This window comes from Solanum lycopersicum, chromosome 10 (genome assembly GCF_036512215.1).
Source record: "Solanum lycopersicum chromosome 10, SLM_r2.1".
In the NCBI taxonomy this organism is placed as follows: domain Eukaryota; kingdom Viridiplantae; phylum Streptophyta; class Magnoliopsida; order Solanales; family Solanaceae; genus Solanum; species Solanum lycopersicum.
The window spans coordinates 55694196-55714569 of NC_090809.1; the positions used below are offsets into that span (position 1 = coordinate 55694196).

At 31.9% G+C, this 20374-nt stretch overlaps 2 protein-coding genes across 4 annotated transcripts; one reads left to right on the forward strand and one right to left on the reverse strand.

Moving 5' to 3' along the window:
• The first annotated feature begins 2479 nt into the window (after positions 1 to 2479).
• On the forward strand, positions 2480 to 4186 carry PIP2-9 (aquaporin PIP2-9). Its single transcript, NM_001246917.2, has 4 exons — positions 2480 to 2851; positions 3174 to 3469; positions 3629 to 3769; positions 3847 to 4186. The coding sequence occupies exons 1-4, from the start codon at positions 2557 to 2559 to the stop codon at positions 3964 to 3966; spliced, it is 852 nt and encodes a 283-aa protein (NP_001233846.2). The 5' UTR covers positions 2480 to 2556; the 3' UTR covers positions 3967 to 4186.
• Positions 4187 to 6846: 2660 nt separating this feature from the next.
• LOC101245103 (pre-mRNA-splicing factor syf2) lies at positions 6847 to 14629 on the reverse strand. 3 transcript variants are annotated; one of them, NM_001347653.1, is made up of 6 exons: positions 14525 to 14629; positions 13758 to 13911; positions 10546 to 10748; positions 9621 to 9861; positions 7424 to 7560; positions 6847 to 7327 (listed from the first exon to the last, which is right to left on the reverse strand). In NM_001347653.1, the coding sequence occupies exons 2-6, from the start codon at positions 13879 to 13881 to the stop codon at positions 7100 to 7102; spliced, it is 933 nt and encodes a 310-aa protein (NP_001334582.1). In that variant the 5' UTR covers positions 13882 to 13911; positions 14525 to 14629; the 3' UTR covers positions 6847 to 7099. The 3 variants fall into 3 exon arrangements, with proteins under 3 accessions (NP_001334582.1, XP_010327399.1, XP_069145762.1); XM_010329097.4 differs by lacking the exons at positions 13758 to 13911; positions 14525 to 14629 and adding exons at positions 12038 to 12140; positions 12259 to 12384 and having other exon boundaries at positions 6858 to 7327; XM_069289661.1 differs by lacking the exons at positions 13758 to 13911; positions 14525 to 14629 and adding an exon at positions 11244 to 11357 and having other exon boundaries at positions 6858 to 7327.
• Between the last annotated feature and the right edge of the window lie 5745 nt (positions 14630 to 20374).

Sequence of the window (20374 nt, forward strand, 5' to 3'; positions counted from 1 at the left end):
TAAATTTGGATAAATCCTATCTCAACAAAATTTATAATCGTAGGATTACATTTAATATATTATTAATGTAATAAAAAAGTTTTAAAAGATATATTTCCTAATTTAGAAAGATTTTATGAATAGCTCTTTTACTTTATGTACATGAAGAACTCTTACCAACAACTTATTTATTTTTACTTTTACGTTAATGTTTTAGGTTAAATACTAAGGAACAAATCCTTACAAGTCAACTTGTGAACTCTTAGCTTCAAATTTTGTAGATTAGACTCCATATTTTTTTTTTTGCTTTAAGGAAAATTTTGGCAGTCTATGTTAATTAGTTTAAAATTAATTTGGGTAAAATTATCATGATATTTAAAATTTTACTGTCCCACTTGATTCAGATTCAACTTGTAGAAGATGTACTATGAGAGATTCTAGTTATTCTAACTAGAGAGGTTTGAAGAAAATTTATTTTTTAAAACAGAATTTGAAGCTTTTAATTAATTAACGGTGACGGAAAATTTTCAATTCATTACATATTTTTTACATGGTTTGATTTAAAATTAAAAAATCATTTGATAAGTGCATTAGAAAAAATAATATATGCATTAATATAGTGAATTTACTAGTGTTTTATTTGGTATACTTATTCAACTTATTTGTTCATTTTATTTAGTATTAAGCTATGTATAATTAATAAATGAAAATTAAAGATATCCATGAAGTTTTAATACATGTATTAATGAGATTAAAGATATAATATTCATTCGAAACCTTCTCAACATTTTTTCTATCATAGTTATTGAGGATATTTTTGTTAATAAAAAAATTTATACAATACACATTATCTTTAATATATTAAATTAAATACTACATAAAAAATAATTTCAATATAACTAATGCAACTAATCAACATTACTAATACATCATATAACTAATGCAAACAAATTAAAACTAATATAACAATATCAATGATATATAACACAATTTTTATAAGATATATCAAAATAACACTAATATTTCAATAAAGAATAAAGAGAAAAATGTCTGAAAATATTCCAATTTTAGTTAAAATTGCTATGATGCTAAATTTTATGGAGGATTCTTTACCCTTGCACTATTTAATAGTGCATTTTAAAGATATATATGTGTCCACATGGACACGTTATTATTTATAATTATTTAATATTTATAATATCCACATGGACACATATATACCTTTAAAAAAACACTATTAAATAATATAAAAATAAAAAATCATATTCAAATTCAATAATATTACAATAATTCTAGTATCAAGTTTGAATTTATTTCAAAAAAAATTTCACGAATAAAGAATGTAGTATATTACATATATTTATATATTGGAAAAAAGAAAAGACAAAAAAGAAAATGTAACCGTTAGAGAGGTGGAAAAGAGTACTAGGGATTGGGGTGGTTTTTTTAAGGGTGAAGACAAAAGTGCCCACAAACAACTCAGTAGTGAGTAGAGATCAACAGATGATTAGCCTCACATGGCCTTGCTGTCTCTCTTTCTCCCACCCACCCCCTACCCCATACCCTCCACCCCCTCTAAATTGGTGCTAACATTTACCTCTCAATTTATTCGATACTTTTCGAATTTTGAGATTTAAATAAATTTATTTTTGATAAAAAAAATTATCTACATAAAATTAATAGTTATTGTGACTTATAATACGTTTACGTAGTTTATAAATATATAAACTTCATTTCAAAAAATTTAAAAATTTCATGCATAAATTATCGATTAAATTTAAACTGTTTGACCCTTGAAAATGAAAAGTGTTACAAAAGAAAATATATAATTTTGAATTCTTATAGGGTATGGTTACAAGTTAAGAACATAAACATGTGGTCTATTGTATATGATTAATATATAAAGATAAAGAAGTAAAGAATACCCTAGCATAACAACAATAATTAGAAATCATTAGACACATAACAACATGATTTAAAGATCAATGAAGTATAGGTCAAAAGTAGGGAGTCAAGTAAAACGAGTTTGAATTAAATTCAAGCGAATTTAAATAAAATAAAATTAATATATAAATTATTAAGGAGCATTTTCTTAAATTTAAACATATTAAAATGAGTTAATTTAATATATAAACTGATAAATGAAATGCCTACTGCTGAAAAGAATGATTAATTTTTTCTGCATGTTTATAAAGTTGGCCTCAAATCTACGTAGAATAAACTATGTAACTAGTACCTACACCACCTATATAATAGTACACATAAAATCATTAATGAATTTTACATAGTACAGTAATTAAATTTAACAAACTTTATAATTAAGCATTAGATTAATAAAAAAGTATCTCAAGTGAAGACAACAATTAGCTAGAAACAACTAGAATATGAATTAAATAACCATTATTATTATTATAATTATGATTATCTTGTTGACAGGAATATATCATTGTTTACTCAGTTAAATTTCCTTAAATACCCTTCCCTTATCCCATTAAAATGTAGCACAAATTCATCATCTTCTTCACAAACACAAAAACTCAAAAAAGCTCTGTATTTTTTCACTGCTAAAGAAAAAAAATGTCGAAGGACGTGATTGAAGAAGGACAAGCTCATCATCATGGAAAGGACTATGTTGACCCTCCTCCAGCTCCTCTTCTCGACATGGCTGAGCTTACCAAATGGTCTTTTTACAGAGCTCTTATAGCTGAATTCATCGCCACCCTTCTCTTCCTCTATGTCACCGTTGCTACTGTTATCGGTCACAAGAAACTCAACGCTCTAGACCAATGTGATGGTGTTGGGATTCTTGGAATTGCGTGGGCTTTTGGTGGAATGATCTTTGTCCTTGTTTACTGCACTGCTGGAATTTCTGGTAAGACTACTACTTTCCAATTTTATGTATCCACAATTTTGTACTTTTGAGTTCATGAGTTTAAAATTTTTTAATACAAATATAAAATTTGAAGTGAAATTAGTGGGTTTTTCATGAACTTGTAAGCACAACTGTAGCTCCGTCCCTACCTGGAAATGGGCTGATGTATATAATTCATGGGTCCAACTGAATCTGACGTTTTTGGCCTGAATGATTAATATGTGTCTAAAGAATCACTAAAATTCTAAACTATGGGCTCTAGATCTCTGTAAAAAAAAAAAAAACTAACAGAAATACATTTTTTTTGATGTTGTTGTTGAAGGTGGTCATATTAACCCGGCGGTGACATTTGGGTTGTTCTTGGCAAGGAAAGTGTCATTGATAAGAGCAGTTGCTTACATAATTGCACAGTCACTTGGTGCTATTTGTGGTGTTGGTTTCGTTAAGGCATTCATGAAGCATTACTACAACACAGAAGGTGGAGGTGCTAACTTTGTGCAACCTGGTTACAACAATGGAACTGCTTTGGGTGCTGAAATTATTGGTACTTTTGTGCTTGTTTACACCGTCTTCTCTGCTACTGACCCTAAAAGAAGCGCTCGTGATTCCCATGTCCCTGTAAGTTACCCTCTCACAACACAAAACTTAGGAATTTTAAAGTTTCAAATTCATGTCTAGTTGTAATTTCCCTTGTTTATGGGTCTAGTAGATCTGTAAATAGACCACAAAATAGTGATTTCAATACTAACTCTTTAAGTAATTAATTTGGATATGAAGGTGTTGGCTCCTCTTCCAATTGGATTTGCTGTTTTCATGGTTCATTTGGCCACCATCCCCATTACTGGAACTGGTATTAACCCAGCAAGGAGCTTTGGAGCTGCAGTTATTTACGGCAACGAAAAAATCTGGGATGACCAAGTAAGTTTTTACTAGTTTACGAGAGATTTAATGTTATTAACGTATATAATAAATATTGCTCATATAAATTGTTGCAGTGGATATTCTGGGTTGGACCCATGGTGGGAGCAATGGCAGCAGCAATATACCATCAGTTTATATTGAGAGCTGGAGCTGTAAAAGCTTTGGGATCATTCCGCAGCAACCAAACCAACTAAACAAGTTATCAACTTTCATTCACAAGTTCAAATTTTTCTGGCTTAATTGTTTGATTTTGTGTATGAGGATTAATTAATTAATGTATGAACCTTTTTTTATTTTGTTCGTTTTGGTACAGTTTCATCTTTAATGTTAGTTTTTGGATGTGTATTTTAATTTGGTATGAGACTAGAGTTGGTGGTCTATTCTCTTTCGAATAAATTTAAAGGTTTCATGTTATTTTAGCACTCAAAATCACCTTATTGGGTATTTGTTATTTTCCACTTGTATAGGTACCCTGTCCACTAAAACTTCCACGAAAGTCTTAATACATAACAACCATTTTATAAAAAAGTAAATTTTTTTAAACTACATGCATTTCATGTCTATCGTATTATAATTATAAAGAGTGAAGAGGTATATATAGAGCGAAATCATACAAGAGCATGTACATCTAAGTAAAATACTAATTATATTAATGTATTAGCACAGAGCCAACTACTTGTAATTAGGTGTTCATCCAAATCTAATATATACTTTATTTTCTATGGAACATTTCCACAAATATTGTTATGAAGGCTAATTTTCTTTTCTTTTGGTGGAAATTGAATAGTGGGCATCTATGTAGTACCCACTTAATGGAATCATTTAAAGAGCTTCTTTCAACCCCTTCAGATATGTTTGAGACCATTATCCACATAGAATAGTGCCACGTGTCTCCCAGATGCTCTTCTATGCTTATGGGTCTCTGTTTGGTGAGTCTGTAAAATTATTGCAGGGGTTGGCATGACAATTGCCTGCATCAACTCCTTTTGACTTGAAGACAAACAATACGACTAAATCAAACCAACGGTAATGAAAAGGTTAAAAATCATACTCCATTCCCTCTCTTTAACTTTTCAATTTCCACACTTTCGAAAACAGGGAAAATCGTTATCAATAAATGGTATTTGCTTCTGTCTCAATTTATACGACTTATTCATTCTATTTTATGTGATATCATTTCCTTTTTTAATAAGTCCAAAAAAGAACATTCACATAACATTTAAATATACGATTCCGCTTTTAACGTTGTTGGTCCCACTAAATCTTATTATGAAGAGAGAAAAAATAAATTTACAATAAAAGATAATTTGGTAAACATTTCAAAGTCTTCATTATATCTTAAACATCGAGTCCGATCAAATATTACATAAAATGAAATGAAAGAAATATTTTTATATTAAGTAACAATTTAACCATAAAATATTTGTTTTCTGATCAGAAATTTCCATCATTCATTTTGGACCACAAGTTTAAGAGTATTTCTTTCTTTCTTAAACTCTATGCTAAGTCAAACTAGTAGATATCATCTGTTACACTTGGTATATTGATGCACCTATAGTAAAAAATTAAAGCCTATATGTCCTTCACTCTAATGAAAGATTAAATAGGAACACATGACACAATCTTATTCGTCGATCGATATTTAATAATTGTCCAATCGATGAATAAAATTATCACACATATATATTCATTAGTATAAATGATATATATATATATATATATATATATATATATATATATTCTAGTTTTTTGAACGGCAGAGCACCAACATCCCAACAGTATGACCGAAAATATCTGCATATCATCTAGAACAGTTTGAAGGCATATTTATCTTTTTTCCTTTTGTTGGGAATATTAATAAATTTCACGCCACTAAAAAATTGAGTTAACTATTTGAGATATTTGTTGTCTTAAGATAATGGCGAGGTCATTTTTATTCCAAAATATAACAAAAAGAGGTATAAAAATATTTTTGAAATAGTGAGTAATAAAATGAACGAATAGCGTAGTAAAGAAAAAGGAAGAAGAGAGATGGGAGAATTTATAGAATAGAGAGACCAATAAAGGCACACTTGTCATGTGAAGTGGGAAGGGTGCTAAGATCGAGAAGTGCCTTTACTGTGGATTCACATGCAAAAGGACCAAAAACCTAAACAATTGTAGGTCCCCATTATCTTTTTCTAACTCAGCATAAAAACCATTAGCTTTATTTTGCATCATCAAAACAGAATTGGCAGCATCCACAGCTAGTTAGTTTAGTGAGAACTTTTTCATATTGGGGCCTTCTTCGCTAGAGTAATAATTTAAGACTAGACTCATACCACAACAAACATACCAGCGGAGTACCACCACACCAGTAGGATTTCAGGATGATAGAGTATACACAGACTTTACCTTTTCGAGGTAAGGGTAAAACAACGTTGATTCAAATCTGGATATAATAAAATGGTACCATATGTCAACAAAGGATTTTACAGTGAAGAGTGGATGATTCAATACTCTTAGTAATGGGTGAACCTTACTTACTATTATCAACAAAGGATTTTGCAGTATGCCTTGGAAAACTGGTTGACACCAGCGTTCACCATACATAAAATATTCAGCCAGAGCTGCTCCTGTAAGAGGAGCAAGGTGTTGTAATGTATAGCAGGGGAATCCGCAAGTTTCTATACAAGGCAATAGCTTCAGTAAAAGCAAAACCCAAAAATGCATAACCAAAGCCCAGAAATGATTTAAACTTAACATATCCGAGGTGATATTGTGGATAGCTTTCTACGTACACAACTCACCATTCATGAGAGAACTTTGTGCAGATTATGGCCAAACCATTATTAAATCACTCACTTGAACCTCTCTGCAAACAAATTTAAGCACCTGATACTGTGAAACAATCGACACGACCAGTGCACTATATTCAATAAGAAGTTCCTCTACCTTCTCATTTGCCATATAAATTGCTAAGAAATGGAAATTCTTCATTACCAGTATCTGTCTATGTAAAGATATAATACTTCCTGCTAATGTGTCAAATGGTCAGTAATAATCCTACCAGTCTCAAAAAAAAGCTCATACTCTTAATAGATCATTTCCCTATTCAAACCTTTTCATTTAGGGAGGGGAAAGGATTTTAGATATTTACATTTTTCTGGTCTACAATAAAAAGTTTCTTGCAAATAATAGAACTTACAAGTATTTGCATCAGGTTGAGAGATAGAAATTCATATCACTGAAATCATGATACAGGAAAGCAACAGATCAAGGAGCATCCTCGTCATAAGACTGCTCTAGGATACAGAAAAGTACACATTGACATGGCATGTTAATACCTCAATCAGGTAATGCAGTTCCTCTCTCGAGGTTATTCTTGATCTCCAAGGTGTATTTTCCAAATGCACGTTCAATCTTTTTATTGAAGTGCTCGTTACGATCATTAATAGAGTCAATGTCTTTCTCTTCATGGAACTTTCTCCTCCGACTAAATGATTGGCGCTTCTCATCCCTGTCCTTGAGCTCCTTCACCATCCTCTCTATCTTGTCGTCTGATAATTTTGGTGCCTGTACAATTGAAAAATGTCAGTGTAGGTTGTCTATTTTCTAAAGTGTGAAATTAATTAAAAAAAAACAAATCTAAGTATCATGGCTGAAGCTTACCTTCCCATACTGGAGACTAGAAGCTTCTCGATAAAATTCTGGGTCAGCTTCCTTCATTCTATTGTACTCATCTACATCAACAGCAACATTCTTTGTCCGCTTCTTGTATGCATCGTATAGCGTCTTCTGATTAAAAACTGAAAAATGAAAAATAACATAGGTAAGGAAATCAGATCAGCTTCACCATATACAACTGCATCACAATCCAAAACTTCCAAACTGCCAGGGGAAAAAAAAGGATCATCAATGTAGGTCAACAATGTTTTCAAAACAAGGGAGTGAACTATAAGAAAATCGGATACTTTTACCATGTCTCACTGAAAGCTCAGAAATATATCATATATTTACTACTACTCTACAGAAGCATAAGACAGAAAATTGAAAAGAATTCTAGCTTTCCCTTACGGGCTAGCAGTTTGAAAATTCGTGCATGACAATACAAATTGCACAATCAATACCCAGTAGACCGGACTCCATCTTTCTACCTTCAATTCAAGCTAGATAATCCAAGGCTGGCAAATACATGAGAATTTTTGCCAGAATACAGAGTCAGTCAGAGATAATTATAACTTCTCCCAACATAGCTCTATAAAAGTCTCCATAAAGAAACTTTGAAAATGATAGAATATTAGAATTTAATTCAAATGAAGGAGTCTAACTAATTCCCAGTTGCAACATAACAAAGCCCACAACCGTAAAAATGTAATCTTTCCAATTAGACTCATTAAATCTCAGCATGCGTTGATGTGAAATAGGATGAATTGAGGTACCTAGACCGTTTAGACATCCAGGCTCAATGTTCCAATAGAATAGAATGATGATGAAGATGTTCCATCTAGGATTTAAGTAGGATGGCTGATATGGAGGAGTTCAGCAGGAGTGTAATGTGCTAGGAAAATATCTACCAAAGTGGAAGGCTTCTATAAAACAACTATAAGACCAACAATGTTATATCAGAGTGAATATTGGGCTTCTATAGCCCAACAAATCGACAAAGTGAGTGTCGCAAGAATGGGAATATTAAAATAGATTGCAGTCTTACAGAGATTAAGTAAGATCAGAAATGAACACATCCCTCCATTAGATGGGACAAGTAGCACAGATAGAGGATAAAATAAGAGAATCACACTTGAGATGGATTCGCAACGTGTCACACAGGCTTCTGAATGCACCGCTTCTTAGATGAGACAACATGATGATTGAAGGTGTTAAAATAGGAGGTATATCTAAACCACATGCAAGGAAATTATCATTTATCACAAAAGATCTAAAATATCTCAAAATTTTGGTAGACCTAGCAAAAAGCTAAAAGATAGTGCAAGTTAAAAATCCGTACAGACGATACCAACTAGAGGACTAGTGTTTAGTCTTTTAGAGATGTAACCTACAATATATTAGAGAACCCCTAGTATAAGATAATGCTCAAGTAGGGAGTACTGAAATATTATGGACAAACAGAGCATTAATGATATTGAGGAATCATACAACCGACCTCAACTGGCTTGGGATTAAGGCATAGTAGTTGTTGTAAGAACAAAATAGTAACCGGTTTACCTAGCTGAAATTTCTAGAAATAGATAACACACTAATTTCGTTATCCTCCTAAAGTAGAAGTGTAAATCAGGACATATTCCACCAAACTGTAGTTGATTTGTCTTGTCCCTTGTGAGGAAATATATTCTAAAACGTAGTTCTTTTGAAATCCTACTCCAACTGGTCTCCCGTTCTTATGTAATCCATCATTTTGCTAAATAATATTTTTCTGTTATAAGGTGAACACATCAATTTAGCTTTCCTATTCATATTCCTTCTCTATGTCATACTATTAAGTCTATACACACTCTTAAGTAGTTGAAGCATACCAAAAACTCAAGCACAGCTTAATGTGCATTTCTAAAAGCCCTATACACTTTCATTTCTTTGAAGAGTTGATACCAACGAATCATGATGGTCAAGAACTTACTTCCTCATTGACCTTAAAGGAAGTGGAGAATCACACATAAATCTCACCGAGCAGCTAAGGGTAGCGTGTTGAAACAAAGTGAGCTTTTCTCAGAGACATATTTCGTGCTATATTTGAAAGCTTTAGTAATCATGCAAAAAAAAATTCTTTTTTTAAATTTTCTTCTCTGTTCTTTGGTGGAGGGGTGGGGAGTAGATGTCCGGAAATAGAACTTTGATGAAAAATCAGTCGTACCATCCCAACCAGCTGGAGCAGGCTCCTTCTCCCACTTCTTGTACTTAACCTCTGCAGACTCTTGTGTATCTAGCATATATGCCTTGCTCATATCTAACCCATTGGCATCCAACAACTTTCCAATTTTCTTCTTCCTCTCCTCAATCCATTTTTGCTTGGACATTCCCCTAGACTCTGGTGGAGCTTCTGTTTTTTTCTTCTCTGCTACCATTGCAGATTGATTAGCTTTTCTTGCCTCATTCTGCATAAAATTCCATAAACTAGAGTATAAATAATTTGATAGAAGATACTATAAAGAAGAAAAGAAACCAAGAAGATGAAATATTCTTTTGAGAAAACGAAGTATTCCCTCCATATCAATTTGTTTGCCTTAATTTGATTCTGCACGGAGTTAAAAAATAAATACTCCCTCCGTTTCAAAAAGAATGACCTCCTTTCCTCTATAGTCCGTTTCAAAAAGAATGACCTCTTTTTTATTTTGGTAACATTTTAAAATCAACTTTCCATGTGGCATGTTTAAGGCCACAAGATCAACAAGATCAAAGGACAATTTTGTATATTTAACCTAACTTTAATTTAGGACCACAAGATAAAAAAGTCTTCTGTATACTCTTAAATTCCATGTCAAGTCAAACCAGATCATTCTTTGTGAAACGGAGGGAGTAAGACTTTTGAATCTTGTGGTCTTAAACAAAATATTTATGTAATGTACCAAAATGAAATTTGAACCTTATGGCTTAAATTTGAGTGTAAATAATTACTAAATATAGAAAATGACATTCTTTTTAAACAAACTGAAAAGGAAAGCAAGACAAACAAATTGAAAAAGATGGAGGTCCCTTAAGAGGAGGAGCGTAATAGAGAAGCTGACAGAATAATAGCATTGATTTCTAAATGAACAGAAAAGAATCATATTTGCAATTACCATTTTTAACCTCAATTCAAATAACTTCTTCTTCCTCCCTGTGAGATTCGCGGCATCTTGTCCCATATTATCCTCTCCATCAGCTTGATCATCTGCATCACTGTGACTTCCAACAACATCCCTTTCATCAGGTGCACCTTCACCCCCATCGGAACTCACAACAGAGGAGGGATGAACATCAACAGTATTAGCTTGCAATACACCTGATAGCGCATGAAGAAGGTCAGGCTAGGAAAGATACAACAAATTTGCCATTCTACGGGAGCAAACATTAGGCATTAGCTCTACTTAGAAACAAAAGTGCTAGCAAAGAAATGCTTGAGGAAACACTTACGTGAGCTTTACTAGTTAAACATAACATGTTAGCATCTCCAACAAATCATGCTAGAAATACTTTTATCTTTTATCTAAGTATAGTTTTCTTCCTGCAACCAATGCAAGTAAGGCTTTATAGAGGTATAGACATCCCAAGGGTGTAGCTAGTGGTCAATAAAATGGTTGAAAATCATGAAGTCTCAGGTTCAAATTCCAATAGAGGCAAAAACATTAGGCAATTTATTTTCATCTGTCCAAGTCTTGGTATATAGGTTACCCTATACTTGTGTTGGTGGGAGGTGCAGCTACAATTATATGAAATCTGTGCAAGTTGACATGCATAAAAGAAATAGAGATATAGCATAGTAGTAAAGACCTTTTACCTCCTACCATAAGATTGGGGGTTCAAGCCACGTATGAAAAGAGCCATTGTTGGGCTCATCGTGGCGAAAGAGAGGCTTAAGAGGCAAGAGCACATCACACTAGCAATTATTGTAATACCCTATACGTTTCAACATATGTACGACTAAGTTAATGTCAAAAAAATTATTCAAATATGTGAAAGTGAGGCTAAATTTGAGTCAAAGTAACTATCCAACTATACTAAAGTGAAGAATATAGTTTTGAGGGAATGAGACTTACAAATACAAGTGAATATGCTTCACCTACTAGCGTAAACGTCCTACCTGTTTGGACTATCTACTTGGTAATTTATTTCGATATGCTACTTGATTGAGCTAAGTGTATATGTAGAACTATATTAAATGAAAGGAAAGAAGGATGGAATTAGTATTCTATTTTGTTTTATATATTTGTAAAGTATGGGTATGGTGGGGCCCTATCACGACTGCTAGACAGTTGCAAAGTTTCTAACTCTTTTTTTAAAATCAACAAGTTTCTTACTCTTTTAGAGGGTACATGGACACTATAGTTTTGTCTTTTGTATCAGTTGGTCATGCCTTTTATAGGGAAAAAACTTACCTGCACCGAATGTTTACACCAAACTAATTAAATTTCCATTATTATGTGATTTAATGGAGTAAAACACATGTTAATTAATTAAAGTTAGGTAATATAAACTATAAATTTAAACACATGGCATGCATGTATTGGATTAGAGTAAAGTGTAAACACCCGGTATTAGTAGTCATCAATACACAGTTCTTTGATATTACACCTGTCATAGATAATCTGCACAGCATATATGTTCATATGGTACTTGTTTGCCCCACCAGATTTGGGGCGTGACAATACTACTTCCATAACTCTTTGCTAGCTTTCTGAAAATCAAAAACTCAAAGCCCAATCAATAAAAGCTAAAACAAAGCCAAGGAATTTTGGCATTAGTTAAGACAGGTGGTTCTTAAACAACCTCATATCATTAGATTCATATGTTACCTAAGCATTGACACATATAAGTGCAACCTAAATGAAGTGTGGCTTAGCCAGTGCAGTGTAGTATCTTCTCTCTTGCTGACATGATAAAGTTCCACTTCAGCATATATAGATCCTCATTTATCTACTCAATGTCAATGGCATTAACACAAAAAACCGATCACACTTTACATGATGTTCCAATACAACATTCACAAGAACTGTACTCTTCCCCGTCCCATGAACTACTCTTGACACCATTAATTACTTTTCCCCACTCCCTTGTACTGCAGACATGTCTGACAGGCAAATCTGTGTTTCAGGCACTAGAAGTATGCAAGGATTTTGCATCCAGAAGTCTCAAATTCATGTAGCTCCAAGGTGTGGAAAACAAAATCCCAAGCTTCGCCCTTCCCTATAGTTAATTGTAGATACTTGTATTTGACCCTGCCCACATTGGAAGAGAAAGTTGATAGGTAAGAAAATAGGGAAAATGAAATTTTACACTCACCAAAGATTCGGGTAGCATAAGGCTTTATTAAAAGAACATGCCTTAATCTTGAACTATATATTATCTATTTTACACTAACTTAACTATAATCTTGGTAACATGATAGTGGTTTTATTTTCTACAAACAAATATTTGCACCAATCCTATTACTAAAAGTTGGGAGGATATATTGAAAGAAAAGTGGTTGCGAGATTAGGTTGGCCCTAGTGTAGAAAAAGATAGGCTTGTGTAATAGGCATGAATAGTGGAAGGAAAGATTATTTTAGGGGCAAGTAGGGTAGAATTCTTCAACAAACCACCAATTACCTTTCTTAATTCTTACCTCTCTGTTCGGCAGGAATATATCTCAAGTTTTCTGAAGGTGGTTTTCAGCTCTAATACATACTATACCACCATGTCTACTCCATACTCATAATAGTACTATTGACATGACAGCCATATTCTCCAACACCTCACTTACTGATTTACCAGTTACCAACTATTTTGACCTCAGTGATGCAGGAGACAACACAACTATATATGTCTCTCAATCAGCTAACACCTTGTGCTCTCACTTTTCCATCTATAACTATCAAAGATTGCTTGGTCACTCTATCTCCGGTTAAACATTTTCTTTGATAGATCTACTACAACTACTATACACTAGGATGTCAAATCATTAAACCACAGTTGTCTGCAAGGACCAAAGGAAAAACCTAGAAATACCAAGGACCCCTTTTGTGAACCTAATCTTTAGTCCATTAAACCCATGAACACAGAATTGCAAGTGAAACAATACCCATCAGTATCTTCAACCAAAGGGTAACTAAGCAACAAAAAAAGACAACATTTTCCATTTAATATTTTTGTATTATTAATTGTTGGTGTTGTTTGCTTTGGTTTTTTTTTTGGATCTTTGGGTAAGTGCAAACAACTAGAGTCAAATGATTTAACTTTTGTGATATGAGTTGAATTGTTAGTGCCAAAAAATGTCAAAGTACTCTAGTGTTGCAACTTAAAATTCAATTTTTACCTGTTTCAGCTTTGCTCATTTGCTTCTTTATTTCCGCTATTAACTTGAAGCAATATTCGCTGCATTCATGATAAGGGTTCGAAGCATTCCTACAATCTGGGTGAACTCTTCTATCGTCAGTCATGTTTTCAGTTTCCTTTATCTCAGTAATTTCCTGCATCATTAATGCAAGCATCATATTTAACCAAAAAAATCTTTTAAAAGGACTCAAATCTGAAAAACTTCACAACTCACAAAGTAAAGTCCACATATAATACCTTCAATCCATCTTAAACTTCTAAAAAGAGTTGAAAATTTAAGCATGCTTCCAAGTTACAAGTAACACTTATCTTCTCTACTACACCCAAGTCACCAATGAGTTAAAAGTTTTCTCTTTTACTTTTATTTTTAAAAATTGATGTTTCCATGCTCGAATTAAGATGGTTAAAAATTAGAAATTGAATTCAGTAACTCGCTATATGATATAGAATCCCCACGAAACTTCATCACTAACGAAACTCAGACATCGAATTGACAAAGTACTTATATCAACAAGAGAAGATCAACCCTAAAGCAACCAAACCAGTGCGCTCAAGGGCCTCAAAATAACAAATCGCCCAAAGAACCAAAAAGCCCCAAATTTAGTTCAAACAAACACAGATACACATCCGAAGACGCGAAATCGCACAGAAAAGAGATAAATTGGATCAATAGGCGAAATATAACGAAAAAAACACAACTCGAGATCAAGACAAATGCAGAGAACAGAGAAGGAGATACACACATACCTGGAAAAGATAAAAAGAGACGAACCAAACAAATCTGATGAAGGGGATGTAATGCGCAATGGAATAATGAACGCTGCGCTTGGAAGGACCAAATAAGCCTCTGTTAAAGTTCTAGCCCTTATACTAGGTAGAATATAAATAACGAAAAAGATCAAAATATCCTTCAGTTATTCGAAAATGTAATTAATATTTATATGACATATTTGAGCTATTTCAGATATTTCCATGATATTTTAAACTATTTTAGATAGTTTAATGATATTTTTGATCCTTTTTCGTATAAATAATAATTACTATAAAATGTGTTTATGTTGAGTTTTATATAAAAAAAGACACAATACATAACAAACATAAACTTTAATTTAGCAACAACTGATAACTATGATTTTTAATTCTAATGTGCACATATAAATACTTATACATGTATAAAATTGAGTAATATGAGCATATTTATCTTACGTAGCATTCTATACGATAATTTTGTGTCCTACGAGTACTATATCATGTTAAACATGTGTGTCTACTTAATTAACTTTATATAAATTTAAGTGTCTGCTTGTGTATACTCAAAGTTGAAGATATATGTAATGACCCGCTAGGCCATTCTGAAAACTAGTTATGTCTCTTAATAAAGGTCCCTTTCCGTAAAATTTTAATGGGAATTTTGAATTACTAATTTTACTATGGTTATTTAATTAGTGAATACAATTTTAATAATTTATTTAATATTCTATACTAATTGGCCAATGTTTTAAAAGTAATTTAGTAGGGTTTAATAATTTTAGACTAAAAAAATATAAGAAGAAAACAAAACTTGGGAAAAAGGAAGCAGCGACAATCACCTCGGCGAATTCCAAACTTACCGGCCAAATTCCAAGGTAATCCAAACATAATCTGGTATTGTATATATGAATGAATAGTCTAGTATTATTATTGTAAAAAAAAATTGGCTTTGAAAGAAAAAGAAAAGAAATTAGATTTGAATAACCTACGCTAACATTTTTTTAGTGGAAAATTGTTAATGGCTATTAATGGCATGATGATCGAACAATGATTGACCTTTTTAGTATTAATAATTAGGAATTAGGAATGAGATATGCAGTAATAACATTGTTAATTGATTGAGTTATGCGGTCAATATGTGCACGAAGATTTAAGGTTGAGTTGAAAATATTATTAATAATAATATTAAAATTAAATAAAACCTAAGAGCATCTAACTGATGCATCAAAAATAATATGCTAATAATATCAAATGATTGACCATGATTAAACAATCACTACGAGGGATAACTTCAACTAAGTTTTATGTGATATTATGCCGATTTTAATGGGTTTAATATTATTTTTCGTGGTTTAAAAATTGTCGGATCTTCCTTATCTCTAAGATAATATTAAATAGGTTTTGTTGTATTCATATATCTAGTTAAATATCTAGTCAAATAGTATTGTATGAATATCATTAGATTTATGATATTCAGAGAAATTGAAACTTAGTCATGGACTTGAGATTTGTAGAAAATTTAAAGGGTTGACATGTTAATTGACAATTGACATCAAGAATTACAAACTTGATTATAAATTTGGGATCAATTTTTAGGTCAAGGTTAAACACATAAAAGTGTGAGTGTTGTTAGTTTTGAAACCTTATTGTGAATGTATACTTGAATAGTTTCCATTGGTTTGGAAGCTCAACGGAAAGGGAAGGCTCAAACCCAAGAGCAATTATTCGATTGACTAAGGCAAGTGGATTTCTAAACTCTTGTTAAGCGTACGAAATTCGTGCATTTCCTTGTGTGATGTTGAGAATGATTTGGAGACTTGTTGCTTAATTGTTGGTGTTGTATTTCTTGTTGCAAATTGTGCTTTGTTATCAAATGGTTATCTCCTCCTTTTCATTTGAGCATGTCATTTGCATTGTATCTGAGACATGGTTGTGGTAAGAGGATGTACTAATTTCGAGGGTCGTATCGCGTGCCGTGATGGATATTATATTTCGAGGGACGTATCGCGCGCCGCGAAGGTTACTATTATCGAGGGTCGTGTCGTGCGCAGCGACAGATGCATGGACAGATATGTCCCCCATGGGTCCCGGACTGAGAGACAGCGGGTGTGTATCGTTATGAAAGACATGCATCACGATATTTGACATTGCATCTCATGGCATTGCACATTTCTATTATTGATGAACTTGAACATGTGTTTTGCTAATCTTGTGATTGTTTTTCTGTGAAGCTTGTGACTGTTGAATATTGAGTTGTTATTGAGAATGTGTAAACTGATAGAGTGTGGTTATTGAGTCGTGTGTTTGGTAAACTGTAAATTGTTAGGCTGTAGCGTGGAGGTCTAGATAGGGTGTAAGAAGTACTCGTATTTTGTTCACTTAACTTGTGTTTAGAGGTTTGCTTGTTGGGTACCGCGTGGTTTGGTACCCACCCCTTGCTTCTACAAATTTTTGTAGGTTACGAGCCTGGATCTTCTTGATACCTGTCATTCTTTTCGTTTCCGAGGTATCTTGTGGAGGGTTGTGAGGTAGCTGCTTGTCATCTCAGCGAACTTTCCTACTCCAGTTTATGATTTTGTTTTTACTTGAAAGACAACTTCATTTTAGACTCCTATTTTATTTCAATTCTAATATTTACATTAGAGGTTTGTGCACGTGACAACCTGGTTTTGGGAAATTGAATTAATATGATTTGGTTTCATAATAGAAATTGTTGTTGAATTGTCATTACTTCCGCACTTTGTTAGATATTTGGTTTTAGGCTGACTTGTCTTGGTGGGATAAGACGAGTGCCATCACACCCATTTTTGGATCGTGACAATATACTTGCTCGCTGAAATCAAATTAAAAGTTATATTTATATATTATGCCCATAGAAAAATAAGAAATCTCATGTAAGTTTTTTTTTTCTTTCTATTAAAACATGAATTTTCATTGCAATTCATGAATAACATTTTACGTTAATACCGAATGCATTCAATTAAATTGATATCAACTTCATAGCTTCATGGTGTAGTTCTTGATCTTGCAATTGAATTTATTAATATTGATGTACATGAATTAGCTATGCAAAATTTAATTATATATTTTACTTGGAAGTATTATTTGGCCTTACTTAGTGTTTCTTTAAATTAGTTAAATTATTGAAAACTATACCAGCATAATTTAAATTATTTAAAACTATATCAGCAACTCAACAACGAACTAGATTTTAAATTTATGTAATTTTTTTCCTGAACAATTAATTAATTTTATGTCACTTCAACCCTCATTATATATAATATATGTTCGTTGAGCTTGATTATATGAGTACTTATCTAAAATAAATGTGTGCTCTAGTAAAATAGTAATGCAAGTTTTGCTTTCTTTGGACACATCTTAAGACACTTACATTTTACATCTATTTTACTCAAAAAAAAAATATTTTTACGTCTCAAGACACTTTAAATTTTGAAGGAAGATGCAAGAAATGTATTATCACCAAAAGTGATAGTATTTCTTAAGCTAGCGTTTGGCCCTAGATATTCAAATATTTTTGGCAAATATTATTTGGATGAAAATTTGGGTGAAATTTTATCATGTGTTTGGCCATAGAATTTGAGAAACATATTTCCTTTTTTTAAGAAATATGATTTATACCCATAAGTTTTTAAAACTATCAAACTAACCATAAATTTGTATTACATAGCACAATAGAAATCTCACGTAACAAGATTTATGACTTCCGCAACAAATCAACAAGAATCATTAGTAAATATTTGTATAGTGAAAAGGTCTTGGTACAAATCATGATAATGAAAATACAACTAATATAAATTCGGGGAAAAAAAAGAGAAGAAAACAAAAGGAAATAAATATTGCAATCACTGAAGAACCTATGCTTTCTCATCTGAAAGAGTTCAACCTATTCTTTAATATAATCTTCCCACATTTTATGAATAATCTCTTCTCGATGAGCTTGCATTTCCGAATCAGATGATCGAGAAGATGAAGCGATGTTGTTACCCTGAGCCAATAGTTCGTCACTTTCATCAACAACCATATCATCATTGAATATTCATTGAATATTCCATCACTACTTTGGTGTTCACGTAAAAAATTATTGGTTGGTATCAATAAATATATTATTTTTGTAAAATAAAAAGTTAAGGGTAAAAATTGAATTTCTAAAACTTTCCAAATAATGAAATTTGGCCCAAATACTAGTTTTTTCTAGTATTTGGGAATTTGGAAAATTTGCCAAAAAAATTTGCCAAATAATAAAAAAGTGTATGGACAAACAAAATTTGCCAAGTTTTTTCCCAAGTTTTACTTGCAAAATTTATGGAAACGGGCATCTCATTAGGGGTAAGACTTAGTTTATGTTTCATCACATAAAAGAAATAATATATCGGGTTACAATTCTTATGCATTATGATGATAATGTATTGAAATTTAAATCTCATCTAATAGGGCTAAAATGTTCTTATATGAGTAAGACGTGAAATTTAAGTCTCAATGCATTATAATGATGATTAAAGTAAAATAATATATATTTTTTAATGGAAAATCACAAAACTGGTCTCAATTGATATGCTTTATTCCATGAGTAAATGTATTAGCAGTGCGCAATATGTCAGAAAGAAAACAAGTGATTGAATAATACATATGAACATGAAATGAAGTACTAAGCTATCATAATTTTATATGCTCAAATGATTGTGTTTCATTCGAGAAGAAAGAGAACTTTGGAAAATGCTAAAAATACAAAATTATTTCGTGAAGTGAATGTGATAGCATAAATTCTTATCAATACGGATGTGCACTATGTCGTGATAGTATCATAGCATCTCTAGGAGAAGTAAAGTAATTGAGAAGAAATAAATTTAAAATTTAATCGTGATATAGTAATTCAAAAATTTACTGAAGTAAAAGACACGTGTCATAATAAATTTGGAGTTTACTAGTATAAATAATTTTATCAGTTGGTACGAATGGTTTAGTCATCTGAAAGATGTACGTATTAAATATTCAATATATATTAAAGAACTAGAGTTTTTTCAAAAAAATAAATGTTGCTTATTTTAATGGGACGTTGATTAGATCAAGTAAAGTTGAAACTAAATTCCTTATATTTTGAAAAGTATAAGAATATGGAATCTTTCGCCTATCATGTGATCGATATGTTAAATAGATGCATTTATAAGATGAATATAGTACAACTTACATAAATTTCATAGTGTAAATCTTAAATTACCTTCTATCCCTATTTTTTTACTAATTACGCAAATTCCATATTTTTTAGGCATTTTGAATACATAATAAAGGATCCATATATATTATTGTTGATAAATTATGTATCAATCTTTTGCACTTAAGGAGAAAAAAAAGGTGAAAATTAAATTAAAATCTCATAATATACATCTGTTGCACTATTTAGGGGAAAAAAACTAAAAAATCTAATTAAAAACTCATAATTGCTCTATTCCATTCTAAATTATTGTCAAGAGTTTAATCATATATGTAACAAACCAATAAAATCAAAATTAAATTTCTTCTTCTTGTTCATCGTTCTCTCTGTTTCACCATTAGTCAAAAATTTAACACGATACATAAATATTTTGATCTTCTTACTGTTTTTACTTTCAATTATGCAGAGATATGCTAGGGGATTATGCCGCAAATTTTAGGGTTTACGCCTTAAGACTCGCCCCAAAAACGTTTTTGAAAACATTGCTTTTACCAGTGGTTTCATCTTATACGTCACTTCATTTTGGATATTAAAAATCTTTTTATTTTGATAAATATTTAAGGTTCCCAGTCCATTTCCTTGTCCCAAGACACTTCGACTTCAATTTTATTCTTAAT